Below are 27,294 nucleotides of genomic sequence, written 5' to 3' on the forward strand. Positions count from 1 at the left end.
ACCTACACCGGTCCCTTCTCCTGCAAGATCACTGTTTTCTAGTACAATTGATAAATTAAATACAGGAAATAATAATGTACATGACAATGCATGCCAGACACGACAGTAAAATATCTTTATTCGCACATGCAATTATTATAGAGAAGAGACTAGAGATGGTCGGCCAAGGATTACAGTAGTCCCGACTATACTATACTACTTCCTTGGCACTACACAACATATTTAAAGAACCCGATGATGGCCGAGAGGAACACAACCGTGAACCAACCGACACATAACTACCAAGAGTGACAACTCACTTAATATAATTAATTAATACATCGGCAGATAACAAATAAAACCATAAGCATTTTATGCCATCTACAATTACCTAGACACGTAGCCGCACCACTTGACTTTCCTCAAGATTCATCTAATCTTCTATTTGATGAACCTCATCCTATTGCAACTCCTACATCCGATGTTGGCACTTCTACTCTTCGGCCTAAATGGTGGGCTAAGATGATTGCTAATCTTGATGATGATGAGCTCATCGAGGGTAGAACTGCTCAAAAGAAGAGTAAAAATCTTGATTATGTCAATTTTGCTCTCATGGCCAACATTCACAGTGTTTATGAACCTCAAACATACATAGAGGCGAAAGGGGTACCTGAGTGGGAACAAGCTATGGCAACTAAGCACCACAGCTTGTTGAAAAATAACACTTGGGTTCTGTCAGATCTTCCTCCAGGGAAGAAACCCATTGGATGCAAATAGGTCTATAAGGTCAAATACAAGGCTGATGGTACTTTGGATAAGTACAAGGATCGTCTCGTTGCTAAAGGCTTCTCTTAGCGTGAAGGAATTGATTACGAGGAGATCTTTGCTTTGACAGCAAATATGAGCACTATTAGATTAGTCTTAGCCATGGCAGCTTAGTGTGGTTGGAAGGTCTATTAGATGGATGTCAAGAGTGCCTTCCTGAATGGTGAGTTACAGGAAGAGGTCTACATGACGCAACCTCTTGGATTCAAGGTTGCCGGAAAAGAACACCAGTTGCTCAAATTGGTTAAAGCACTCTATGGCCTGAAACAGGCTCCTTGGGCATGGTACATGAAAATTGATAAGAACCTCACAGATCAGGGTTTCCAGAGGAGTCCTAACTCAAATTTGTATGTCAAGACTACTGGCAGTGATATCATCCTTTTGGTTATATATGTTGATTATATGATCATCATTGGCAGTTCGACATCTTTGATTCAAGGAATCAAGCTGAATTTATGCCAGTATTTTGACATGATCGACCTTGGGCTTTTGCACTACTGCCTAGGTGTTGAGGTTTGATAGCAGTCTCATGGCATTTTCATCTCTCAGTCTAAATATGGTAGGGCTTTGATAGACAAGTTCCCAATGCAAGAGTGCAAACCTGCATCTACACCTATGGAGAAAGGCTTGAAGTTGTCGGCCAAATGTGGTTCTCCAATTGAGAATGAATCCGGTTTTAGGCAACTAGTGGGCAGCTTAATGTATCTCACTGCTACTAGACCTGATGTGAGCTATGCACTGAGTAACATACCCCGCTTCATGATAGCTCCTACATCAGATCATTGGGCTGCAGTGAGGTGTATCCTACACCATGTCAAGGGCACTTCAGACTTTGGATCATTTATGGACGATGCAAAGATCCTAGACTCATCGGTTTCACAGATTCGGATTGGGCAGGCTCTGTTGATGATAGAAAGTCCACATCCGGGTATGTCTTTAGTTTGGGCATAGGTGTTGTCACTTGGACCAATAAGATGTAGCATGCCGTAGGTCTTTCCTCGACAAAAGTTGAATGTCGAGGATCGGTCAATAAAGCTTGTGAGGCAGTTTGGCTTCAAAGGATGCTTTCAGACATCCAGATGTCTCAAGCAAGTCCTACACCCCTCTTCTGTGACAATCAAGGGGTGCTCAAACTTGCCAAAAATCCAAACTTCCATGAGCGAACCAAGCATGTTGAGCTTCATTGTCATGTCATCTGCAAGCTGGTTGAAGATGGATTCGTGGATTTGCAGTATGTTCATACTGAGGATCAAACTACAGATATCCTCACCAAGTCTTTGAATCCGAATAAGTTTGTTAAGTTCAGGGGGCAACTTGGTGTAGTAGACAAATTGACCATTAAGGGAGGGTATTAGAATAATATCTTAGTTATTAATTATTAATGGTCAATTTTGTATTCTATCGTGCATTAGATGTTTCTAATTTTGCTTCTGTTATCTATTGTTTCATAATGGAAACATCAATCTTGTAACTCTATAAATGATCGTTTGATCATTCATTTAATTCATTCCATTATTTTACCAATTACTTGTGTAATAAAACAGGGCCACTCAAGGGCCACTAAACATATATGCTAAGAATTGAACATCGAGGAAGCCATCACACTAGAAGCCACTCCTTGGCACACGTGAGGGTCTAACTAACCTTTAACTAATGAGACCTTCTCAAACATATCATTGTAGGTCAAACAAGGTAACAACAACATCTGTTGCCAAAAGATTCCACACACTCCAACATGCACGACGACCCAACAAGAGCTCACAATCAAGGAGCAACACAACGACTATTGATCATTGACCACCTCAAGAGTCCAAACAAGGGTTTCTATCATTCCTTGATAGGTACAAAAGGGCCTTGGAAGCACTCTTCCTCTACATCATGCAACTTTGGTAGGTTCACATTGAACTCATTGAAAAGCTACACTAGGCACCCAAGTAACGAGTTGAACAACCAACTCGTAACTCGAGCACTTATACAACTATGCACTAAGAACAACAACTACAAGGGCAACAATATAACCAAAGATCCCAGTGTTGCAACTTGGCTTTGATACTAGTGCAATGCCTCACCAAGGAACCCAAGAGGAAACAAGCCAAGAAACCTAGAATATATTTTTTTTGAAACATTCTAGGACAACTTAGCAACCTTAATGCCAAAGATATGATACATGTCACACTTGTATGGCAACGTGCACACAAGTGTCACAAGGGAGGAGACGACACACAAGAAAATTTACACAAGACCTCACCATCTCACAACAAGGTGACAATAGTGGAAGACTAAGGAATGTGGAACCACACAACCACACAACATGGTGAAATGACATAAGAGAGAGAGAAAGGACAAGTCCTTGATGACGATCGACACACTACGATTGTGTCCACTCACAAATGACACTAGGATGGGATGAGGGACTCATCAACCTCCATTCAACATCAAACTTGGTTGACCAACTCAAGCCCAAACTCTTTTGACACATGCAGGAGTTCACTAGCTCAACTGCAAGCATACGATATCTTGCCGCAACTTGCTAATGCTCAAGCAAAAGTTTGAGCTCTCTAAATGCCAACCAATCATAGAGGAAGGCTTGAGACACCTTAGGGATGGTCAACAAGAGGCTTTGACCCTTACAGATTTTCACAAGAAGTTACAAGGCCCCACTCGACAAACAAGGCTTTCTTTCAGTCATAGGTGCGACAATCGGCTTCCTATGAACACAATCACTCAAATCAATGCAATCGACACCACAACTCATTGACAACACACTTGGACCACCTCAGAGTTTCCCTCGACTCTCCAAGACTTGATAGACAACTTTCGCGAACATGATACTACCTTCTAGGGCTTAGAAAAGCCCACTGACAATCAACTTTGGACTATATTGGCCCAAGTGGACTTGGGCGCTCATCGAGGACACTAGTGTGCCAGGAGGACATTAGCGCACCGTGCTAGAGTCCTTTGGGTGTGTTGTACTCCATTGGGTGTGTTAGTGTCTGTTGATGTGTGTTTTGTACACGACCAAACACAGAATAAAATACCTAAAGGTACCTTATCCTCTCTTGAGCAAAGTTTCTCGACTGCTGAAGATCTCGCCGAAGGATCAGTCAAGGCAACTCCAAGGTTCTTGTTTGTAGGTTCTCTACTCGTGGATAAGCTCTCTGTGGTATGATGTGATTTTGCTGGAATCACAAGGGGACTTACACTTGACTACCTAAACGTTTGATTTGCTTTGAATATTACTGGAACACAGGATTTCACTAGCCTAGATTTTGAAAAAAGAAAAAAGGATGAGGGCGAGGAAAGGATCTAATTCTGACACCAAGAGTGTAAGAGCAATGAATGACCTTTGATGAAATTCTAACTAAGTCTTGTTTTGACATCCCAGGACCATCTCCACAAGGTTAGTGCGATCTTCGGAGGAAAGCTTTATGATGTTCAAATCATCACTACAGGCATAGACACCATCAAGTTGATGCATGTCAATGAAGAAGCGACAATTGAAGTTAAGCTCAAGCTGAATGATTCCAGTTGACTACACAAGGCAAGTCTGCAATCAACAAACTGCTAGTAGTATGGATATACAAATTTCATCATCAATCAAACACATTTCTTCCACTCATCTAATAACATGAAATCAAATCTGAGAAGTATAAAGACCATGCAAATTGTTGAATCGACCCATAGATTTCACCATTTCTTCAATGAATTTTTACAAGTCTTTTACAACAACATCTTGGCAACAATCTTTGCTTTCTCTTCCTATTCTACTCTAACTGCTATTCTATTTGCTATTCTAACCTCTATGAACTAACTATTAACCTTCTAGCTATTAATGACTAACTATCTCTTTACAAATGAGGAGCCAGGGCTTATATAGTGCCCTCAATACAAATCAATGGCTTAGATCAATTTGAGATCAATGGCCGAGATTTTACAATGAAAACCCTAATTAGGGTTTGTTACAACAAACTTAATTCTGACCAATGAAATATTTGCATTATTTGGACACATGTCTTCTCTGGAATAATCGACCAATGGATAACCAGGGTAGGTACATCGAAGTTTGTGCCATTTTGATGAGTCAGGTACATTGAATCTGGACACGTTGAGGCGGACCAATCCGACTAGAGGAGTGATGACTGGGATGCCACCTTGTCTGACACTTGTAACTTGGTAGATATTCAATTTGATGTTGCTGAGAAGCTAGCTTTAATTAACTCTTCTGAAATTGTCTGCTTCTTCAACGAACCCTTGCTTTAACTTCCTTTGTCTTCGATGTGCAGGATGGATGGTGTACCTTTCCTTCGAATGTTGGACTGGAAGAGGTCGTCCCTGATGATGCTGGACCGGAGAAGGTCGTCCTTGTTGATGCCGGACTGGAGAAGGTCGTCCTTGTTGATGTCGGACTGAAGAAGGTTGTCCTTGTCTTGCCCTGGTCTTCTTTTAACTGCAAGACAAACAAAAAGATGATTAAGGACACATAATAAATTCATTTCAACATAGCATTTTATACCTTAAATCATCAACAAGAAGACATCAAAATTAAGTTTGTTCAAGAGTCTTTCCAGTGATAGGCCCTATAAGAATTTTGCCCTGGACCCTCTGGAAGGGTTAGGAACGAATTTTGCATTCCTGGCTCAAATTGTTCTCACTTTGCAACCGTACTTGCCTAGATACATGCCTAAGGACATCCTCATTCAGAACCAACACCAAGCTTGATGTAAATTTGAGGCAAAAATGGAGGTTTTAAGAATTTTGCTCTGGACCCTTTGGAAGGGTCAGGAGCGAAATTCAAGCTTTAGGTCTTAATTCCTCATCTCCTTCACTTCAATTCATCCTACAGGGCAAAGAAACATCATTTCAACCTCAACTACGCCTTAGGACTCAAAGTCTTGACTTGACACAAGGAGAAAAATAGGGATTTTGATGAATTTCGCTCTGGACCCTTTGGAAGGGTCAGGAGCGAAATTCCAATTTTAGCTCAAAATTCGCATTTTTGAAGGTGAAACATCTTTCCCAGGCATTCTAAATAGCTTCTCTCACCCTAGTCCAGGCCTGACTTAGCACAAAATTTGGAGAAAAGGATGTTTTTAGTGTTTTTCGCTCTAGACCGTTTGGAAGGGCCAGGAGCGAATTTCTTGTTTGTAGCTCATTTTTTCATCATTTCAACTTCAATCCACCTCACAAGGCAAGGAAACACTTTTCTTCTCTCATCCAACCCAAGTTTATCTTGATTTTGCAAGGCAAAATAGGTGATTGAAGGATTTTCGCCCTGGACCCTTTGGAAGGGTCAGGAGCGAATTTCCTCCTCTGGCCTAAAATCATCACTTCTGGAGACAACCATCAACTCAAGGGCAATCACAAGGTCATCTTTTACCTTGGTCTAGGCTTGGCTTGGCACAAATTTTGGAGAAAATGATGGGTTTTAGGATTTTCGCTTTGGACCCTTTGGAAGGGTCAGGAGCGAAAATCTTGTTTTAGGCTCATTCCTCCATCATTTCAACTTGAACTCACCTCCAAGACTAAGGACACATTGCCTCACTCTTATCTAGGCCATAAAAATCAAAATGTTAACTTGTCTTGCAAAGAAAGTAGGCGATCCTAGGATTTTTGCTCTAGACCCTTTGGAAGGGTCAGGAGCGAAATCCTTGTTTTGGGCCAATTTCCATCATTTTTTAAAACCAACTAACTTCAAAAGGGCAAGAACATGTCTCCTCGCACCCATCCAAGCCATGAAAACCTAATGTTTGACTAGACTTGCAAGGAAAATAGGTGGTTTTAAGATTTTCGCTCTGGACCCTTTGGAAGGGTCAAGAGCGAAAATCACTTTTTGGCTCAATTCCTTCAATACTTGATAATTATTGACCATTCAAGGACATGCCTAAGGACTTCTTTAATCATGATCCACACTAGATTTGGCATGAAACTAAGGGAAAAGATAGGTTTTACACAATTTCGCCCTGGACCCTTTGGAAGGGTTAGGAGTGATTTTCCTTTTCTAGCCCAAAATCATCATTTTTTCAATCCCAATCTTCTTTGCAAGGTGAAATTTCATCTCTTTTAACATGCCTTGGACATCAAAACTTGGCCAAATAAGGAAAGAAATGAGGTCTAGGAGGATTTTCTCTTTGGACCCTTTGGAAGGGTCAGGAGCGAAAATCTCATTCTTGACTTGATCCTTCATCTTTTCAACTCCAATCTTCTCTGGAAGGTAACAAAACATCATTCTTCACCCAGGAGACAAATATAGATTGTTTTCCACTTGAGGAACCAGATTTTAAGCCCATTCAAGGTAACAAATGAGGATTATAGTGAATTTCGCTCTGGACCCTTTGGAAGGGTCAGGAGCGAAATTCCTATTCTTGGCTAAAATCTTCATCTCATCCACCTTTACTCACCTCCTAAGGTCAGAACATGTCAAAAATCCCCCAAACATGCCTAAGGAACTATGAAATTGGTCTTGACAAGTGATAAATTGAGGTGCATAAGGATTTTCGCTCTGGACCCTTTGGAAGGGTCAGGAGCGAAATTCCTAATCTTGGCCAAAATCCTTCACATTTCTACGTTCCATCACCTCAAAAGTTAGAGACATGTTATTTCCTTCCCAAATTCACCCATGGAACAAGGTTGATATCCAAAACAAGGGAGCAAATGAGGCTTATGAAGAATTTCGCTCTGGACCCTTTGGAAGGGTCATGAGCGAAATTCCTATTTTTGGACAAGATCCTCACTTTTCAAGACAAGGACACATCAAGACTCACACACAATGCCTAATAAACCAACGCCCATCCAAAACAACGAAGGAAAATGAGGGTTATAAGGATTTTCGCTCTGGACCCTTTGGAAGGGTCAAGAGCGAAATTCCTCTCCCAGGCTAGAATCCATCATCCCAAGGTCTAAGATCTCCTCTCCAAGGCAAAGTTGCATCAAACCTTCTCAATTATGCCTCAAAAGTCTACAAACTTGGTCAAGCTAAGGAGAAAAATAGAGGAAATATGAATTTCGCTCTGGACCCTTTGGAAGGGTCAGGAGCGAAATTCACCTTAGGCCATGATCCTGACTTCATTTTTTCGCATTTCTTCATTCAAACAAGTGCTTTTGCCTTCATTCAAGCCTAGGAATGCGTTAGTTCTAGGTTTTGGTCAAAGTAGAATGTCTTATGGAGAATTTCGCTTTGGACCCTTTGGAAGGGTCAGGAGCGAAATTTGACATTTTGGACTCTCCGTCAGGATCATTTTATGGAACATAACATTTAAGTATAAGTTTCTTATATTTAAGTTATATTCCATATATACTTCCAGGATGTTTGAGAGTGGTTTCGGACCTCCAGGAGTTATATTGCAAAATCTAGTTTTTCGAGGATTCTTCAGTTTTCCAGACTTAGCCAAATTTCAGGATCAGGGCATTCCAGACTTAGCCAAATTTTAGGGCATTTGAAGATCAGGATGACATTCCAGACTTCATCACTCGCCAACTTGACCTAGATCGGACCTTCAAGAATAATACCCACTCACAAAGCAAGACACAATTAGCAACAAGAGCAAAACCAGGCCCTAAAGAAGACTCTCAAAGAAACCCTTACCTGGAGCACCTGCTGACTCCCCTGGCTCAAGCAAAGCCTACCATCCTATTGATCCCCTAGCGACACTCAAAATGCAAAGGCTAATAGACAAACCCTAAACACCTAGAAAGCAAACCCCAGAAAGCAAAAAAAGTAGGGGTCCCCATTTGCAATGGGCGATGTTTGAATACATCACAACAGTGTCCAAACTTGGCACTAGTGTCCTTGACAACCTTGCACCCGTGTTGTCATCCTCTGGAGGTGCATCTGTCCTGACTAGTGGGTGAACCAAAGCTAGGGATCAGTCCCCTGGACATCACAAACACGTTGGATAGACTAAAGGCGCCTACAACACTCCAGGAACAGGAAAACATCAGAAAGGATTGGGGAGGAAGAAGAGAGATCGACTCCCTCGGACACTAGATGCCAGTAACTAGCGAAAGGAGAGGATGGGGAGGTGTGTAATGAGCTCACCAACATCCTAAACTCCTACCCTAAGCAAGGACACATAATAACATGGAATTACAACACTTTTTTACATTCACAAAACTTAAAAAGATGCTTTGAAAGGCCTCCAATGGACCCATAATGACTCAAAATGACACAAAAGGCCACAAAGAGGTATGACAACCTTAGGTTGGGTTTCCAACACCCTCCAAGGCAACTTGAAACACCTCTAGGCTCATTTTAAGCCCAAAAGAAGTTTCCCATTTTAAGCCCAAAAGAAGTTTCCTACTAATGTTGTCTTACTTAAACATAAGGATCATAATCAATATACAAGCATTCGTGCTTGATTCCAACATTGAGAGAAACAAATCACTCTACATCCAATTACATAATCCATCCAAATAGATATCTTGTCAAAATAGGGTCCAATGAGTACATTCCATTACAATTCATGAGGAATCAAATGTCCTTTACAATAAGCAATTACATTTCATAGAAATAAATGGAAAGCATAAGCAAAACCATGAGAAGAATTGATTGAGCATGCTTAGTCCAATATCCTTCGGACCTTGACGGTGTATATGTGCCACTCGACCATGTGGAACCAAAAAGGTCCAGTCCCTCCATGCTTCAAGAGTCACAAAGGCCACACGAAAAGCAAGGAAGAGAGATCCAATACTCAATCCAAAGTGCAAAATACAAAGCATCAATGCATGAAGATACATGACATTAAAGCATGAGGTAAAACACAACATCATAGGCCAAACATGCATAGCAAATACATGGTCATCAAGTACTCAATACCAACAAAGAAGGCATATCCATCTTCCACATGCTACTTGTTGTGACCTTTTTCACACATCGCCCCATTGCAAATGGGGACACTCCCTTTTTTCCTGCTTTCTAGGGTTTTTGTTAGTGTTTGGTGGCGTGGCCTTCTGGTTAAGTTTTGCTCAGTTTATCAAGTTTTGAGCGGTTCGAGTCCTAGAGATTGAAAGCTAGTTTTTGCAAGCCAAGTAATACCAGAGTACGGATACAATCAAAGTGCCTAGAAAGGGCAAAGGACAAAGATCGCAATTGATTTGGACGAATTTGAACAACTTTCTATTTTTAGAAAGTTTGCTTTTTTGCTTTTTCCTATTTTTTAGGAAGTTTCGTTTTTGGCATTTTTAGCCCAATCTCCGGTATGGCTATTTTTAGAAAGTTTTCCCTATTTTTTAAGGGATGCCTGCTTTTTGCTTTTTTAGAGTGTGGACCTAGGGTTTGCACTGATACCACTGACCTGCTTTGATCGTGATCCAAAATTTCCAAGTTTTGACCTAAAAAGCTAGTTTGCTACATTTTAAGTGTCATGATGCTTCAGATGGTTTGCCTGGGTATGGATTTCAAATTTCAAGTCAATCTGGTTAAAATTGGTTAAATTGTGGAATTTTGAAATTTTCCAAAAATTTTCCTAAGTCTGGCTAATGGATCATGTTGAGTGTTATGGCAGGTGATGAAAACTCTGCCCAAGAGGTTAGCAATGGAGGTGTCTTCAAAGTCCGCCATGCTTGGTGGAAAGGCTTAAAAATCCGCCTTATGATGGGGATGATCAAAAGTCCGCCATGTTGGAGAGGTGCCTAAAGTCCGCCCTTGGAGATACCTTTCAAAGTCCGCCTTGGTGATGAGGCCATGAAGAGGGAGCGCAAAACTCCACCATTTGGAGGGAGTATAAAACTCCACCATGCTTAAGGAAGGGGCATCAAAGTCCGCCCAAGGAGAACACCTTCCAAACTCCGCCATGTGTTGAGGTCACTTTAAGGTCTACCATGCTTGGTGCATTAGGTCTTCCAAAATTCCGCCCTATGCCTTGAGAAGGTAACCAAAAGTCCGCCCATGATGCTGTGCAAGCCCCTCAAAGCCTCTCTAAAACTCCGCCCATGGAGAGAGCCGTCAAAAGTCCACCCCCTTGGTGATGTCTTTAAACTCCGCCTAGCCAAGGTATGAAGATATTCATGTCATCTAAAAGTCCGCCTTGGTTGAGAGGTGCCTAAAGTCCGCCATGTTGAGAGGTGTCTAAACTCCGCCTTGAGGCCTCTCTAAAGTCCGCCCATGGATGATGCCTTCAAAACTCTGCCGTCCTTGATGTCTCATTAAAGTCCGCCATGCATGAGGTCTTCCAAAACTCCGCCCTTGGAGAAGTCATCAAAGCTCTGCCCTCCAAGCAAGTTGCCAAGCCTTCAAAAGTCCGCCCTCCTTAGGGAAGCCTCTAAAGTCCGCCATGGAGGAAGCACAAAACTCCGCCTTGAAGCATGTCTCTCCAAACTCCGCCCAAGCATGATGATGGAGGTAGTCCAAAACTCCGCCCATGAGGATGTCCTCAAAAGTCTGCCTTAGGGTGAGGAGATAGCAAGCATGATGATGAAGCCCTCCATGATGCCAAGTTGAGGTCTTCCAAAACTCCGCCCTAGTCTTGGAGAGAGCTAAAAAGTCCGCCCTATGGAGATGCCTAAAAAGTCTGCCCAATGTGGTGATGAATGGATGTCTATGAAAGTCCGCCTTGATGAAAGACAACTAAGTTTGGAAATTGGAATATTTCGAGTGATGTCAGCATAATCTTGAAGAATTCGAATTGAGTTCTGAAAATAGAAAGTTTCTTGAAGGATGAATTTTGGAGATTGAGTTGATTTTAACTGGAATTCAAAATAGAAAGTTGCATTCAAAGGAATTCGAACTCAAGGATGATGACTATGCAACTTGAAGCCAAATTAGAAACATTCTCTGCAGACTCAAAAGACTAGGGAAGGATTAGAAACAAGTTTTGAAGAGATTTTCCGAGTTTCTAATTATAAAATCAAACCCTCATACAAATATTTCATTCACTCTCTCATTTTTTATACATGAGGTTCGAATTTCTTGAGCAAGTTGAGAGCAATTAAGAGAGGTTTTCTGCAGGTAAAGAACATTTTGAGAGAAGTTTTAAGAGTTTGGCAAGTTGAAAGAAGATTTTAAGGGTGATTCCAAGTATAAGTTTGAGATTTTCAACCATTTTCAACAAGTTCACATGCAGATTGAAGGGGATTCTTGACTGTTTTGAAGAGAAAATATACATATTTTCTGAAAATTTGAAGGTGATAGGAGTAGTCAAAGTCAAATTTCACTCCCGAACCTTCAAATCGGAGTGTTCACAGCTTGTTAAAAGGTAAAAGTGTTGAGGAAGTGGAGAATTAGAGCACCCTTTGCCATCAAACCTTCAAAGTTTACGCTCAAAATGAGGATTATAATTTAATTTCTTTGGGTTTTGCAGGTTTTGGATGATGGCTGAACGCGATCACATCATTTCATATCTGTGAGGAGTTATCCAGAGCTTTTACCCTCCTCTCGCGCAACATAAATTGGTAGCTGAAGGCGGGATCGTCATAGAAAACACAAATGGAGTTTCGAGCCAAATTCAGAGTTGAAGACAAGTCCATGAGCAAGGTTCGTCCAAGCATAGAGATGTCCAACATTTGGCTAAGTATGAGAAATACTTCATGAAGGGATTCTTCCTAAATTCAAGGCATCAAGAAAGAAAAGTTCCCATACTTGGTGAAAATATAGAATGGAATTGGAGCAATCAGGACTTCTTAAAGGATTTCATCTCCTCCTAATCAGAATCAAATGGTGACAAGAAGAAATCAAATTCCCATACTTAGACAAATTCTTCACACAAATTGGAGAATTTAGAAAAGACATCCAACACGCTGAGGTGGCGCCACGTCATCTTTCGACCAATCAGATTGCTCCTAGTCAACATGCCCAGATTCAATGAACTTGACTTGTCGGAAAAGGAAACTAGGCGCATACTTTAGTGAGAATGGCAACTGTGCCACATGTAATGTTCTCATTCATTCAAACTGATAGAGTTTTGAGAAACCCTAATTAGGGTTTATAACTTTCAATCTGGGCCCTTGATCACTATTTGATCTCGTCCGTTTATTATTTCGTGAGATGCTATATAAGGCTACCTCCTCTCATTTGGAGAGTGTGAGGTTTTTGATATATTGTTGCATGAAGGTCATTTTCAAATAATATATTGCATGTGCGTTTTCTCTTAAGGCTTTGTAATCTCTGTTGTTTGAATGATTAGCATGGTTTCAATTTCCTCAACACATTAGTTAAAGTTAATTTAGATTTGCTTTCATGTTGTTAGAATGGAATGAAGGATTTGATAAGTGTTAATTGACGGTGTATCTCTGCTCATACTTTTGGTGAATGGATGATTTCCATTTCACCGTGCAAAGTTAGTCTGAGCCTATCCTCTGTGCATGCCAATATATCAATCATAAGCACAATCTGTTGAAGATTGCACCCGCTTTGTGTAGTTGTCCTCAGTGTGGCGAAGCAAAGTGTGGTTTCTGGAGAGCACCCAGTTAATACTGTCTCCAGAATTCGTAGGATTAGATCAGCCTTCTGAAACCCTATCCCTTTTTCCTTTTCTTTCGAAAGTCTAAATCCCCGAAAAAAAAAAAAGAAGAAAGAGCCTAAAATTGATAAATCTAAGTCTAGAAGCTTGAACGACACTTGATAACGTAAGTCCCCCTTGAGATTTTCAGCATACACTACCCAAGTAGCTATCCCACTAAAGTTGCTTGTTCGCACATATAGACCTTGGAATCAGCAATGATTTTTCAGGAGAGGATAGAATACCTTTGGGTATCTTATTCTAATGTTTGGTAGATGATAAAACAAACACCAACACTACTCAACTATAGGGCTAGGTACTAGACAAAGAAGAGAGGGGGGTATCATTGCGTAGCTTGAAGGGATAGGTCACACAGAACTGAGTAGTCCTCTAATACAGACGAGGAGACTTGATCTTACCCAATACGACGCTCCACTTGCGAGTAGGTCTTCCCAAGTCATCCTTAGTATATACAAGTGCTCAAGGCATGAGAGAGGCATTAAATTATCTTAGTTAATTTTGTTATCCATGTTTTCATTAGGTATCACTTGATTAACTCCCCACATCGTGATTGTCAAGATGCCACTTTGGGCTAGGGACACGTTGGGAGCTACTACCATCATTGACTCTACTACCCTACCCAACTCACAAATGAGCCAATTTCCTCAATTCCGTTAATACACATGAAACGGGATCTAAATTGATCCAAATCAAAATTCATAACATAAATCCATCATTCCACATAACATCCCTTTGAAATTTCACAAAAAATCCACTTTCAAACTAATTCCAACTTTTATCAAAAGCTAGGTGAATAGTAAATTCCATCATTAAAGGAGCTCAAAAAAACCAAATTTTCAAAGTTAAATTCTAAAAAATGTAAAATACTCTTTTGGTCTATGTGCACCCAATAGGTTTTCACAATAAAATTTACAAATTGCCCATTCAAATAAAAATTGGACATGGTAAGGGCTCAAAACGCCACTTTCGTAAAAGTTCATTCACACAAATGATTTACAAATAAAAATGCATTGTTTTCAACTAATGAAATACAACAAATCATTATTCAATCAATTTGCAATCGTTAAAAATAAAAAAAGAAGGAAAGACTATGAAGAAATTAGGATCTTGTTGTGATGTTTTCATACAAAGCTCCATTGCAAATGGGGACCCCCACTTTTTTGCTTCCTAGGTTAGTTGTAGTCTTTAGCTATTAACCTTGTGCTTGAGGAGGTGTAGTATCTTAGGTAGCCAGGAGGTGATCAGGTCATTTCTCTCCCTTTGGGTGGAATTGTGTCAGTATGGCTTTTCAAGGCTTAGGAAACAAATGATTTAATGATGATAATTCCTTTTGATTATCATCATTGGCTTGCAAAATCAGAGATGAAGTGCTGGAATTTGCCTAAGGCAAATTGTTTTAGAGATAGTAAATGCTTGGAGGGTAGGTTAAGGTCCAAACTATCATGAAGAGGCTTAAGGCAAAATGATTGAGTTAGAAAATTTGACATCTTAAGGTCATTTCCTTTGCTCCCCAAAATTAGCGAACGTCTTGTGGGGTCTCAAATCAATGAACTTCCTATGCGGTCTCAAATCAGCGAACTTCTTCTGGGGTCTCAAATCAGCGAATTCCCTTTGGGGGCCTCAAAGCGCAAACTTTACCTTGCCACTTCCTTTGCTCACCCAAATCCGCAACCTTCCCTCAAGCTCTTCCTTCGACCTCCAGGAACTGCGATCTTTCTCCCATCCACTTCCCTTGACACCTCAAATCTGCAACCTATCTTGGCATTTCCTTTGATGCTCGAAAAGCGTGAACTTTACCTTGAAACTTTCAATGCTCACCCAAGTGCGCGAACTTCCAATATGCTTGCCAAGGTGCGACGTTCACCTTAGTATTTCCTTCGCTTCCACTCCCACTTCTCCCCCATTTCACCTTCTTCCTTCCTTTCATCCTTCCTTCACCTACACCTTCATCCTCCTTGCCATCCATGCTTCCTTTCGCTCCACTTCTACTTTCATCTTCTTTTTCCACTCCCACTTGTATCTCCTACCATTTCCATCTCCTTCCACTTCCTTCCTTACATCCCTAATGCCTTCACCATATTCTTCATCTATCCATCTTTCCTTCCCTTCCCTTCCACCCTTCCATCTTTCCTTCCACCCTTCACCTTTACCTTCAACTCCTTTACCACCCTCCGAAACCCCAATCCTATCCGGAAACCACATCCCTTAACCCCTTACACCACGGTATCCCTCACATCTACAGCCTTTGCACCCCCCTTTGCCATGGCATCTCTCACTGTCAATGCCTCCCTAAAAGTCCGATCAGGTAAGACATGTTCTTGTTTTGGTGAGTTGAATGCTGGTAAGATTCTGGAAGTTATTATTGTCTTAAGATTGGTGAGGTTTCTAAGAAAGGAAGGAAGAAATCACTTTCTTTGCCCTATGAGATCCACAAACATCCTTTGCCACCTGAAACCAATGCAAATCAGGCCTGTCTTAGACTTGAAACCTATCAAATCAGGCACATCAAATTGAGAAATCAGACATAAAGCAGGCCTGAGACACAAAATCAGACTTAAATTGATGAGAATTAGGTCAAAGGGAGAGAAATCAGATTCAAAATCAGATGTTTCCATGATCAGATGTCCTATATTTTGTTATTTTATCATTGTTCAAGCATTAAATGCTTTGTAATGGGTGTAACAAACCCTAGTTAGGGTTTTCTATCTTTTGATCTTGGCCATTAATTGTGAATCAATTTGAGCCACTCAATGTAATGGGAGCACTATATAAGGCTCTACTTCTTCATTTGTAAAGGTTAATAGACAATAGTTCAATAGGAATAGTTTAGTAGAAGACACTAGTTGATAGATGTTAGATAGCTAGAGTAGAGTAGGAAGAGAAGGCAAAGATTGTTGCCAAGACTTTGTTGTAAGAAGCATATAAACTTCATTGAAGATATGGTGAACTCCATATGTTGATTCAACAATTTGCATGGTCTCTACTTCTCATTTAATTTTCATGTTGTTTAGATGAACGGAAGAACTTTGTGCATGATCAATGGTGAAATTCGTACATCCATACTACTAACACCTTGTTGATTGTAAAGTGTCTTGTGTTGTCAACTGGATCCATCATAGCCAAGCTTAACTTCAATTGTTGCCTCTTCATTGATATGTATCGTCTTGATGGTGTCTATGCTTGTATTGGTGATTTAAAAATCATTAGCTATCCCTAGAAGATTGCACTAGCCTTGCGGAGATGTTCGCTGCATGTCAAAACAAAGCTTAGTTGAGTTTCACCAAAGATTGTCCATCACTCGTATATTCTTAAGATTACATTAACTCTCTCAACCTTTTATCCATTTTTCCTTTTTAAAGTATTGTAAAATCCTACTTTCTAGCGACATTCAAGCATTCAAGATTCAACGTAAGTCCACCTTGTGATTCCAACAATATCACATCATAACACTAAGTCTATCCAAGAGCACGTCAAGACTTGACATTCGGAACCTTGGGGTCATCCCATTTGATCACGTAGTTTAGCACTTTGGAGGATTTTGCTCAAGAGAGGATAGAATACTTAGTATTTTATTTTGTGTTGCATTGTGCATGAAAAACACATCAACAAATCCTACGTCAAATTTGCCCAAAATATTCAAATTTTAAATGCATCCAACACGCCAAATGAATCCACGAATTCTTTGAGCTGTGTAAACAATTCCTCAATCCTAATCCTATGCAAAATCCCCACAAAATTCCCATCACAATTCACTCCACAATCATGATTTGATAATTTAGACATAGGGAGGGTTTTTATGCTCTCCAAAATCACCAAAACTGGCTAAGTGTCCAAATGAACTAACTCCCTTATAAAACCCAATGGGCTTTTTGTAAATAAAATAATAAATAAATAGATAATTAAATAAAACTTTAATTCCCACATTCATAAACTCACCCCAATATGTCATACGTTCAAATAAACATAAATAACTAATAAGCCACAATTAAATTATCAAAGCATTAAATAACCATATAAATCACGAAACTCATTTCAACATTAAATTTTACAAAAAACGCAGATTGACATAAATTGCCAGATACTCTTCATGGGTCAATCACATAGGTGAATAAGGTTTTAAGAATCTTACTAAACACAATATCCGTTGTATAATGCTGGTATTAACATTGGAAATCATACTCGAATTGAGTATGCTGGTTTCGAGTTGAACATATTTTGCCAATGTGACATCTCCCCATAACCATTGTTGGGGTATGCTCAGACTTGTGTAGCTAGGTGAAGTCGATACCTTGTACTTGCAACCATTCAACACACATCAAGGGTACATGTGCCTATACATAATAGCCGAAGCACATACAATTTACCCGAACAAGGTTAAATATCACATATATAGCTTTTATTTCATTTAACTAAATTAATCACATTATCATTTAATTTCAACATCAACATTAATATCTCAAGCATCATAAATACAAATCATGTTATCATATCATCTCAACATGCATTTTAATGCCACAATCACATTTAATCCGTATTTAACCAGAATTTTGAACATCATCAAATTTAAGCATACCAATTCAGATAAATTGCCATTACTCGTGTAATAGATAAAATATCATTACAAAAGAGCACATCAGGTCCACACAAGGAACCAGGCACAATAATACACACGCATCTCAATGCAATAACATCAACGACCGGCACGTTGAGTGATCTCCATCTCAAACATGTGGTGGTCCATACACATCATGATACATAAAGGCACCCAATACAAATGGAAGCATAACATAGAATGATCTCATCAAAGCAAATTACAAACACAACCCATGCATCCCTAGATACATGGTCGGAACATGCTGAGCTCTATGCATCTCAAGGCTGCAAACGGGAGAGACATTACATATGCCCATGTAACTTTGAAATTGTGTTGTAATTCATGAATGTGAATTAATAAGATCTATTTTTGTTCTTCAATATATCTGATGAGTTTTGTTGTGTGTGTTTCTATATTTGGCTGTATGGTTGAACAGTTCATAATTGGCCTCTTTGCCTATGCTTGGATCAATGGGCTCAGATTGTAATATTCAATGTGGTTGCATTGGTAACACTGTCATTGGGTATAAATTTTTATATGGAAATAGACAGGTTGTTGATGACGATGCACTTGTTTGATCTTGAGCCCATCCTCCTCTTGTCTACAAGTGATCTAACTTGTATTACATAACAAACACTAGCCATAGCCTTTTGATTTAAATTTTCATACTTTACATTGCTGGTGTGAGTAGTTCTTTTCTGATCCTCCTCTTTCTATTATGGTCTTACGAGAAACTTGCATGGTTGAATAAACCCTTTTCTAGGCTACTTAATTGCTCTGTTGGGTATTGGTTTAACAAAATTATAGATGCTTTATATGTGCTCATATGCTTTTGTAAGATTTGACAGAGTTTAATTTATTCATATTGTTAGAAGATAGAGATGCTTTTCATTTCATCTATTTGTTAAACATGTTTGTTTGGCTTTATAGGATAAAAACACTTTTTCCTGTATTCGAATTACTCTAGTTTGACTCCATGTGGGTTATTGGCATTCTTTTGAGAGTCTGAGGAAGATTACTAATAAGTCAACCACTGAACTGTACTTAATAATATGTATAGCCTGATTACATATGTTACAGTATAATATCTTGTGACTAGAACCTTCTGTATGAATATGGCTGTGCAAGCAATTAAGTTTAAGCATAGTAATGCCAAACAGGAATGGTTTTTTCTCTAATAATACTGTCAAGCTTTATTCTGACTTTGAAAACGATTATGCTGTCTTTGGTTTCTAATCATTCTTTTATATGCTTGATAGTTTCTTCATTTTCATTGAACGGTAGGAACTCAAAGGACACAATCTTCTGTCAAAAATGAGACAGCAGCATGGTTCTAACTACTCGCGAAGGTCACATGGAGTTAAACTCCTGCGATATCATATGCATGACTGGATTATGATCATGGGTCTTTTGGTTTTGGAAATTATTCTGAATATTATACATCCATTTTATCGCTTTGTTGGGAGAGATATGATGACTGATCTTATGTATCCTATGAAAAGCAATACTGTTCCTCTTTGGTCTGTTCCGGTATGTATCCAGATTCAGAGTCTCGAGTCAATTTATTTGTAGTTGCAATTCCCAGCTGATCCAATTCCTTATTATAATTTTAAATGCATATGGACTTACAAGCTGAGTGAAATGTTTACATAGAAAATGATGTTTCGATTAATATGTATTTAATGCTCTTTTGTATCTTTAGTGGTTTAATGATTGCCTGATCAATGGAGAATTTGCTGATACAATGAACAGGTATATGCAGTGTTGCTACCAATTCTCATCTTTTTCGTTTACTATATTCGCAAGCAAAATCTTAATGATTTTCACCACGCGGTATTGGGTAATGTTTCTATCACTTCTCATGTTCCCTTAGTTATCTTTTGCTATGGTTTAGTACGCAGGAATTGCCAGAGGTTCTTTATGATTAAATTAAATGTTTAATCTGTTCAGGTCTTCTCTTTTCTATATTCATAACTGGAGTCATTACTGATTCCATAAAAGATGGAGTTGGTCGACCTCGACCTGACTTCTACTGGCGCTGCTTTCCTGATGGAAATGCAGTAAGAAGCCTTATGAATCCATCTCTCTCATAATTCATTATACAATTTGTTAAGATCATTAGCACTATTGTGCATCAGGTCATTTTAATGTTTTCTTGAATTGATTAAGCCAACTTACTGTTGATGGGGGTTTGTGTCAGACATACGACCCTATTACAACTGATGTCATTTGCCATGGCGATCCAGCAGTCATAAAGGAAGGACATAAGAGCTTTCCCAGTGGACATACATCATGTAAGTAGGGAATGTTTTGCTTCTCTGATACTTATAAATTTGCCTACATCAGATCTCATTTGCGGACATGATTCCAAATCTTATCCACATTCGTTGAGTTTATAAACACTGAAGTGCACATTAAATTCTTAAATATCAGATCAATTGGTTGTTGCTGCTATGTCTTATTTGCCACTTTTGAGAGAATTTTTTTTGTGGTTTATACAAAGGGATGCATCCATTTTTTGGAGATCTTAATTCATTTAAGGTTATAATAGAATTATATACTAGCTATTATGTGTTCACTGTATTCCTTTATGTGCTTACCTAGAAATGTAATGTCATTCGCTTACTGTCTTGGCTTGAATGTATATTACTTAATGCCCATAATGGTTCATGTACAGTCAGGAAATGATTGTGAAATGAAACTGGTTCAATTTTATAACCAAATGATTTGAGCAAGACTTTTGGATTTGCATGCTTCCTTCCATTAAAAGATTCATCATCAAGACTTTAATTTTTAAGCTCTTTCTTTTTATATCATTCACCTGTTATAATTGTTATGCACCTAGGTGCAATGTTTTGATTGTATTTTAAAAATATCAATATATATTTTGGCAAAATTATTTGCTCACTATATTTACAATCCTCTAGTTCCTATTCCTAACAACACAAAAAATAATGCTTGCCATTAATTAAGGTTTTGACTCATTACATGTAATACGCACCCTACTTTTTTTTGTGTTTTAACTTTTTTCTGATATAATGTTCTGCTTCAGCGAATAAGGAAATTAACAAATGCAGCACCTTTACTACTAACTGCTGTTATAGAGGTTACCCGATGACAACTATGCTCAATACATCAAATAGAACAATATTCTTCATAACCCAGATGGATTAATCACATTATTTTTATTCAACCATTATGCTCATGGGCTGCAATACAAGTTTCAGGTCTGATACGATTTATAGCAGCGAATATATAGGTTGTCTAATGCCCAGAAATACATAAACAGCAATTATATTTGAAATAGATACGTTAAATCAAGTTTCTAGATGGTGTATTACAATAACCAACACTTTTAACACATACCCGAAAACTGATTTTTTCTACAGGTCTGAAACAATCTCTTAACTAGCAAACTACAGTTTCGATAATAGCTCCAAATCTCTCCAAATCTGCACTGCTTCCCACAACAACTGATATCCCTGTCTTTGCAAACCCTAGGCATTGCCAATCATGTCAAGAAGCTGTCCAAAGTTCAAACCTTAGGCATTTGGCTCTCAAACTCCCATGTCCCTCCTCAAAGTGGTACGACCAGCCAAGGAGAAGGTATGACCAGCATTAATGGTGGAAAATCTGCATTTTGTTATTTCAAATCTGCTCCTTCGTACTTGTATTATTCACAATAAATCCTTTTTCAAAATGAACTGAAAATACAAACTGAAAATTATGCAAATAAAGCTCTTGAGTGAAACTGCCTCCAAATTCGCCAGGAAAGGTCTTTTACTTTTGCAATGGATGTCCTCTGTGAAGGTTATCAGCCTCACAAAGCCCTTGGAAGAACTCTGTTCAACCAGCAATATCTGTTCATCAATTTTTCAAAACATCATATCTCAAAATGAGCTCCAAAAGTCTTTTATCTCCTCCAAAATCCACGCCTTGCTTGGGAATTAGATGTTTATTTTGTTTAATTTAAACTCCCTTATGTCTCCCATATAAGACATCCCCTTTAAAATAAAACATTAATTTACCTAAAAATTAGCTCCTTATGTCCCCTTAGTGTTCACTTAAGTCACATTTTAATATATTAATAACACTAAATTAAATATTTAATTTAACCTTATAATATTAGAATTAATAAAATAAAATAATATCCATTGATTGAAATTTTGAAATTTTCATCGAATCAACATTAAATACAATCACTGACCATCCCAAATTGAAACCCTTGCCAACTGACCAAGTCGGTTGTTGTCGGCATAAATTGCCTATTGTTATGTTTGATAATATTTGTTATCCGACAAGGTATTAATTAATTGTATTGAGTGGGTTGTCAGTCTTGGGTGGTTATGTGTCAGTTGGTTGACGGTTGTGTACCTCTCGGCAACCATCGGGTCCTTTAATTATGCCATGTATTGTCAAGGAAGGGGGATGGTATTGTCGGATCTAGTGTAATCCTTGGCCGACCATCTTTGGTCTCTTCTCTATAATAATTGAATGTGCAAATAAAGATATATTTTCTGCCGTGTCTGGTATGCATTGTCATGTACATTATTATTTCCTGTACTTAATTTACCAGTTGTACCAGCAAACATTTTGGCGCTGTTGCGTTAAAAGAAATCGGGTCAACCTTGAGTAATTCATGTCCGTAGATCCCATCAAAGGTGAGAAGAGGCCACAAGGTAGTCAAGACCAAGCGATTAGGTGATCTGCAAACCCTCGGTCGGAGGGAGCATAGAGACGAGTCAAAGCCTAGAAGTACTCAGAGTGTTGGGACGCTGGAGGTGGACGTGTAGAGGACATGCGCGTGTCTGAGAGTGAAAGGAAAGCACCGGAACATAGCGGTCGGAACAGTTCACTTAGGTCCGACACACTTGGAAGTACTCAAAGTGTTGGGGACGCTGAATGTGGACGGGTAGAGGATGCCTGCATGGCCGAGAGTGCAGGGAAAGCACCGGAATGTAGTGGTCAAAATAGTCCACCCAGGTCCGGCACACAAGGCGAATACACACGTACCTTCCAAGTGAAAATAATGTTGAACACCCAAGAGAAGCAGAAACTGCTGAAGTTCACGGGAGACAGGTCGGAAGACCCGGTACGACATTGCAAAACATGCATAACCATTTGGGAGGCAAATGGCCATGATGACAGGTACTACTGGCTAAAGGCATTTCCGGCCACCCTTCGGGGGATCACCATTGACTGGTACACAGACCTCGACGTCCAACACAAGACGAGATGGAGTGATCTGAAGAAGGCGTTCCAGGAGGAATTCAAACTCTTGAGGGATGATAATGAGATTGTGGCCGAAATCTATAATACTAAGCAAGGGAAAAATGAGAGTGTACGAGCTTACAACCGTAGGCTCAAAGAACTGTTGAACAAGATGGAAAACCAGTCAGCCGACGGGTTGAAGAAGAGGTGGTTCACGGAGGGATTGATACCCTCACTGCGCAAGAAGATGAAAGTAGTGCCTCCATCCTCATACGCCGATGCGTACAATCGAGCGATGGACATCGAGAGTGAAAATAAAATCTCCTCTCGAGAGAAGAGGAAGACCAATGATGATGAGAGCACCGAAGGTAGTAGTGACGAAGAATCCAAAACCGTACGAGCCCTTCGACGGGATATGTTGAGAATGATGAAAGAATTGAAGGCTGAGAAAGGAACCAACAATGAAGGTAATGAACTATGGTGTATTGAGTGCAAAAGGGAGGGGCACATGAAAGATAATTGTCCTCGAAATATGTTTTGTGAAATTTGCCGAGTGCTGGGGCATTCAATCAAGGAGTGCTCGTACAATTTGAAGATGAGAAGTACACAAGTACTCTTCACACAGGGAGAGTTCAGCCCATCGAAATCACAGGATGTATCGCCAAGTGGTTATGACAATCAACGAGGGCGAAACCAAATACAGTACGACTCCAAAGGACGTCTTATCATACAGTGCCGACAATGTAGTGAATGGGGACACTTTGTGAGATACTGCCATAACAGGAAAGACAACATACAATTATTGTGCAAATGGTGTGGACCAGGTGACCATGAAGACACCAACTGCCCGAATCAGAAGGGTATTAATATGCTGGACATGGAGGAACAAGAGGACGTAGTTTTGGCAATCACAAGAGCACAAACAAAGAAGGCAATGTATTCAAACTCTAGTACGAAAAAGGAACAAGCCGAAGTAGAACAAGTGTTGGCGAAGGAACGAATAACTTCCAATGGAACTGCAAGTATGTCATTGCGGGAGTCAAAGAAGAACATAGTCCGACAGGTGCAACAAACAACCGTACCCATCAAGGTGGCAGACCTTCTTCAAACTATGCCGCAACTGAGAATGGCAATTGCCAACACAGTCGGTGACGACACAGTTTTCCAGAACCAATGTAAGCCACACAAGGAGGAACTGACGGGAAAACCATCAACCAAAGGGAATGAGTCCAGTGATCCAATGTTTATGGTGAGCATCGGAAGGAAGCCGATGATCGTCGAGATGGAAATAGTGGGGAAGAAGTTGACAAACACCATTGTTGATGGAGGCTCGGGAGTAAATGTACTGCCAGAAGACGCATGGAAATGTCTAGGGAAGCCGAAGCTTTGGCCGCCAACCTTCCACTTGGTAGGTGCTGATCAACACGACATCCAGTCGTTGGGAACATTGATGGCACAAAAAGTAATGATTGGGACACAACAATTTTTCCTGGACTTTGTAGTTATCCGGTTACAGAAGAATGCGTACGATGCACTCGTCGGGAGGGGATGGTTTGTTATTGCCAAGGTGAATCATAACTGGAAGCGAAACACTCTCTCGATCGAGAGTGACGGGAGGAAGCACATCATTGACTTGAGGAACTAGGCGGTGAGTGAAAAACTGGCACCCTCAGACTCTGAGTCTGAGGGTGGAGAGTTAGGTATGGACGAAGGAAGGAAAGGCATGAAACCCAACAATGAAGGGGTGCTCAAACCAGAAGATTGCTTTGAAGATGAGACGAGTTCTCTTAATGGATTATTCCACTAGCAGATGGAGGATGATGAAGTTTCCCACCCCGACTATAACATGCTACAAATTGGCCAAATTGAGGAAGTACAAAGTCTGTCGTACGATATTCATCTGTGCACATCCGACGTTGGTGTGTCTGGGCTGTATGAACAGTTACCAAGTGAGCTTGTACCGTATGAACAGAGGCCGCCGAGTGGGAATGGGGAAGTATCTAAGGTGTACGAAGAAGATTCACAAGGTGAGGATTTGAAATTGGATGCTGTAAACCCTGGTGGTGATGCCCCAAAGAAGTTAATACTATATGCTAAACAGTTCACATCAGCCGAAAGCAATTCAACCGTACGGTTTAGAGCAGACAAGAGCAAGTTGGCTCTTGAGGATCCAGGTTGCGTTGATGTGATGAGGTTGCCACACGAAGCGAAGAGCCCCAACTACACCATACAAACTAGAGAAGTTGAGTGTTGGAGATCCGTATGGTCAAGGGAGAGTCGGGGAAGCAGACTTGACAGCAGGACAAAATCGAGAGAGGGAAGGAACATTCCCATCCAGCCACAGGAGAAGTTGAATCCGTACGGTGCAGGTGAAGAAGCAGAAATATCGTACATTGTACGGTCGAAACACGAGCGCGAAGCACCATCCCGTACGACAAGGCGAGGAGTCTGTACGGCGTATGACAGAGCACCATTCTGTACGACACATGACAGAGCACCATTTCGTACGACGCAACTCACATGTACTGCGTAGCTCACCTGTACGACGTAGCTCACCCGTACAACATACCTAGTTCAATCAATCTGTACATTGTAGCTCATTCAACCATTCCGTACGGTGTAGTCCATTCAACCATTTCGTACGGCGTAGTCCATTCAACCGATCTGTGCAGCGCACAACATAAACCACATAGAGAAAAGGGTACGGTGTGCAGTGAAACCGTACGACGGATATTGTACATGAGACATCGTATGACATGCATGAAAGCCATACGAACATCGTGCATGAGTCATCGTACGGTATACAGGGATGCAATTAGGGAGAGGTCGTTCGACCATGCTGCAGGTACGACAACCAAAGGCAGAGGCCATACGACAACCAAGAAAAATCCGTACAGACCACAGGAGAAATACTGTACAGTCAAGGAAGCAATATATCAAAAACTCGAAGGCATCAACTTTGAGTTGGATGAAGGGAGTCTCAAGCCACACACCTATGCATCATACAACCAAGAGAGAAGCACAAGTCTGTACAATAGAACAACTCAGAAAACACAATTCTCGTACGGGAGAATGCACCTTGATCAAAATTTTGACTTCTTTGGCCTTGTTCCCGACGTCTTAAAAAAGCAGAAAATTGATGCACGCCATGGAGTTCCGTGTGGGTTTGAAGGTTGTAATTTGGTGTTGGCGGCGGGGGCGCTGCCCCGAGACCCCGCAAGGGGCGCTGCCCCCAGACCCTCGCAAGGGGCGCTGCCCCTTGACCTCGTTGGGGGCGTTGCCCCAAACCCCCATTTGATTTGGCAGGTAACTACAAGTTGGGGTTGTCCCATCGAAGTCGCTGTTTGTCATTAGTCTTCCCGAATATTACTTGATGTTTGCTTGTTGTCTGGAAGACGACTTTTTCTTTTGGGGGGGATGATGTTGTCGGCATAAATTGCCTATTGTTATGTTTGATAATATTTGTTATCCGACAAGGTATTAATTAATTGTATTGAGTGGGTTGTCAGTCTCAGGTGGTTATGTGTCAATTGGTTGACGGTTGTGTACCTCTCGGCAACCGTCGGGTCTTTTAATTATGCCATGTACTGTCAAGGAATGGGGATGGTATTGTCGGATCTAGTGTAATCCTTGGCCGACCATCTTTGGTCTCTTCTTTGTAGTAATTGAATGTGCGAATAAAGATATATTTTCTGCCGTGTCTGGTATGCATTGTCATGTACATTATTATTTCCTATACTTAATTTACCAGTTGTACCAACAAACATTGGTGCCCAAGTTGGTACTCACTAAAAATAGCAAAAATTGACCAAATGTCAAAAAAATGCTTCAGAAAGTGTCAGTAGGAATCTCCTGATGTTTTGAGCTCAAAGCAACACCTGGAAATGCCAAAGAGGTTGAATTGCAGAATCTCCAAGATCTGAGGAGTTCCTTAAACAGATTATATTACCCTATGGGGAACCTGAGGAATAGGCTAATGGTCACTAACTACCAATTGCTTAGGAAGGGGACATTCGAACACATGATCATGGATGATTTAATCTTTTGTCTCAATCTTTTTCACTTTTGTAATAGCCCTGATTTGTGAAGCAAATTCCACTTTGTATGCTGTTGAAAGAAACGTCCAATTGCTTGCTTCTTGTTTGGAGAAAAACTGTTATTGTTACTCCTAGTTTCCTATCTATAAAAAAGCTTCATTTTGTGAAGAGCATTTTAAGTGGAGGATATAGGATT

The 27,294-nt window shown here is 40.2% G+C and overlaps 1 protein-coding gene across 9 annotated transcripts in view; it reads left to right on the forward strand.

Annotated features, from left to right (window-relative positions):
- The window catches only part of LOC131059912 (lipid phosphate phosphatase 2), a 105,211-nt gene that overhangs the window by 13,035 nt on the left and 64,882 nt on the right, over nt 1-27,294 (forward strand). For 5 of the 9 annotated variants that reach the window (XM_057992986.2, XM_059219547.1, XM_057992979.2 and 2 more), the window contains 4 exons: nt 19,135-19,380; nt 19,603-19,690; nt 19,801-19,910; nt 20,051-20,144. In XM_057992986.2, coding sequence (XP_057848969.2) covers nt 19,165-19,380; nt 19,603-19,690; nt 19,801-19,910; nt 20,051-20,144 — 508 coding nt within the window. In that variant the 5' untranslated portion in view covers nt 19,135-19,164. Of the gene's footprint in view, nt 1-19,109; nt 19,381-19,602; nt 19,691-19,800; nt 19,911-20,050; nt 20,145-27,294 lie in introns of all 9 variants that reach the window. The other 4 variants (XM_057992981.2, XM_057992982.2, XM_057992984.2 and 1 more) reach the window with 1 other exon arrangement.

This window comes from Cryptomeria japonica, chromosome 1 (assembly GCF_030272615.1).
Source record: "Cryptomeria japonica chromosome 1, Sugi_1.0, whole genome shotgun sequence".
Classification (NCBI taxonomy): Eukaryota; Viridiplantae; Streptophyta; class Pinopsida; order Cupressales; family Cupressaceae; genus Cryptomeria; species Cryptomeria japonica.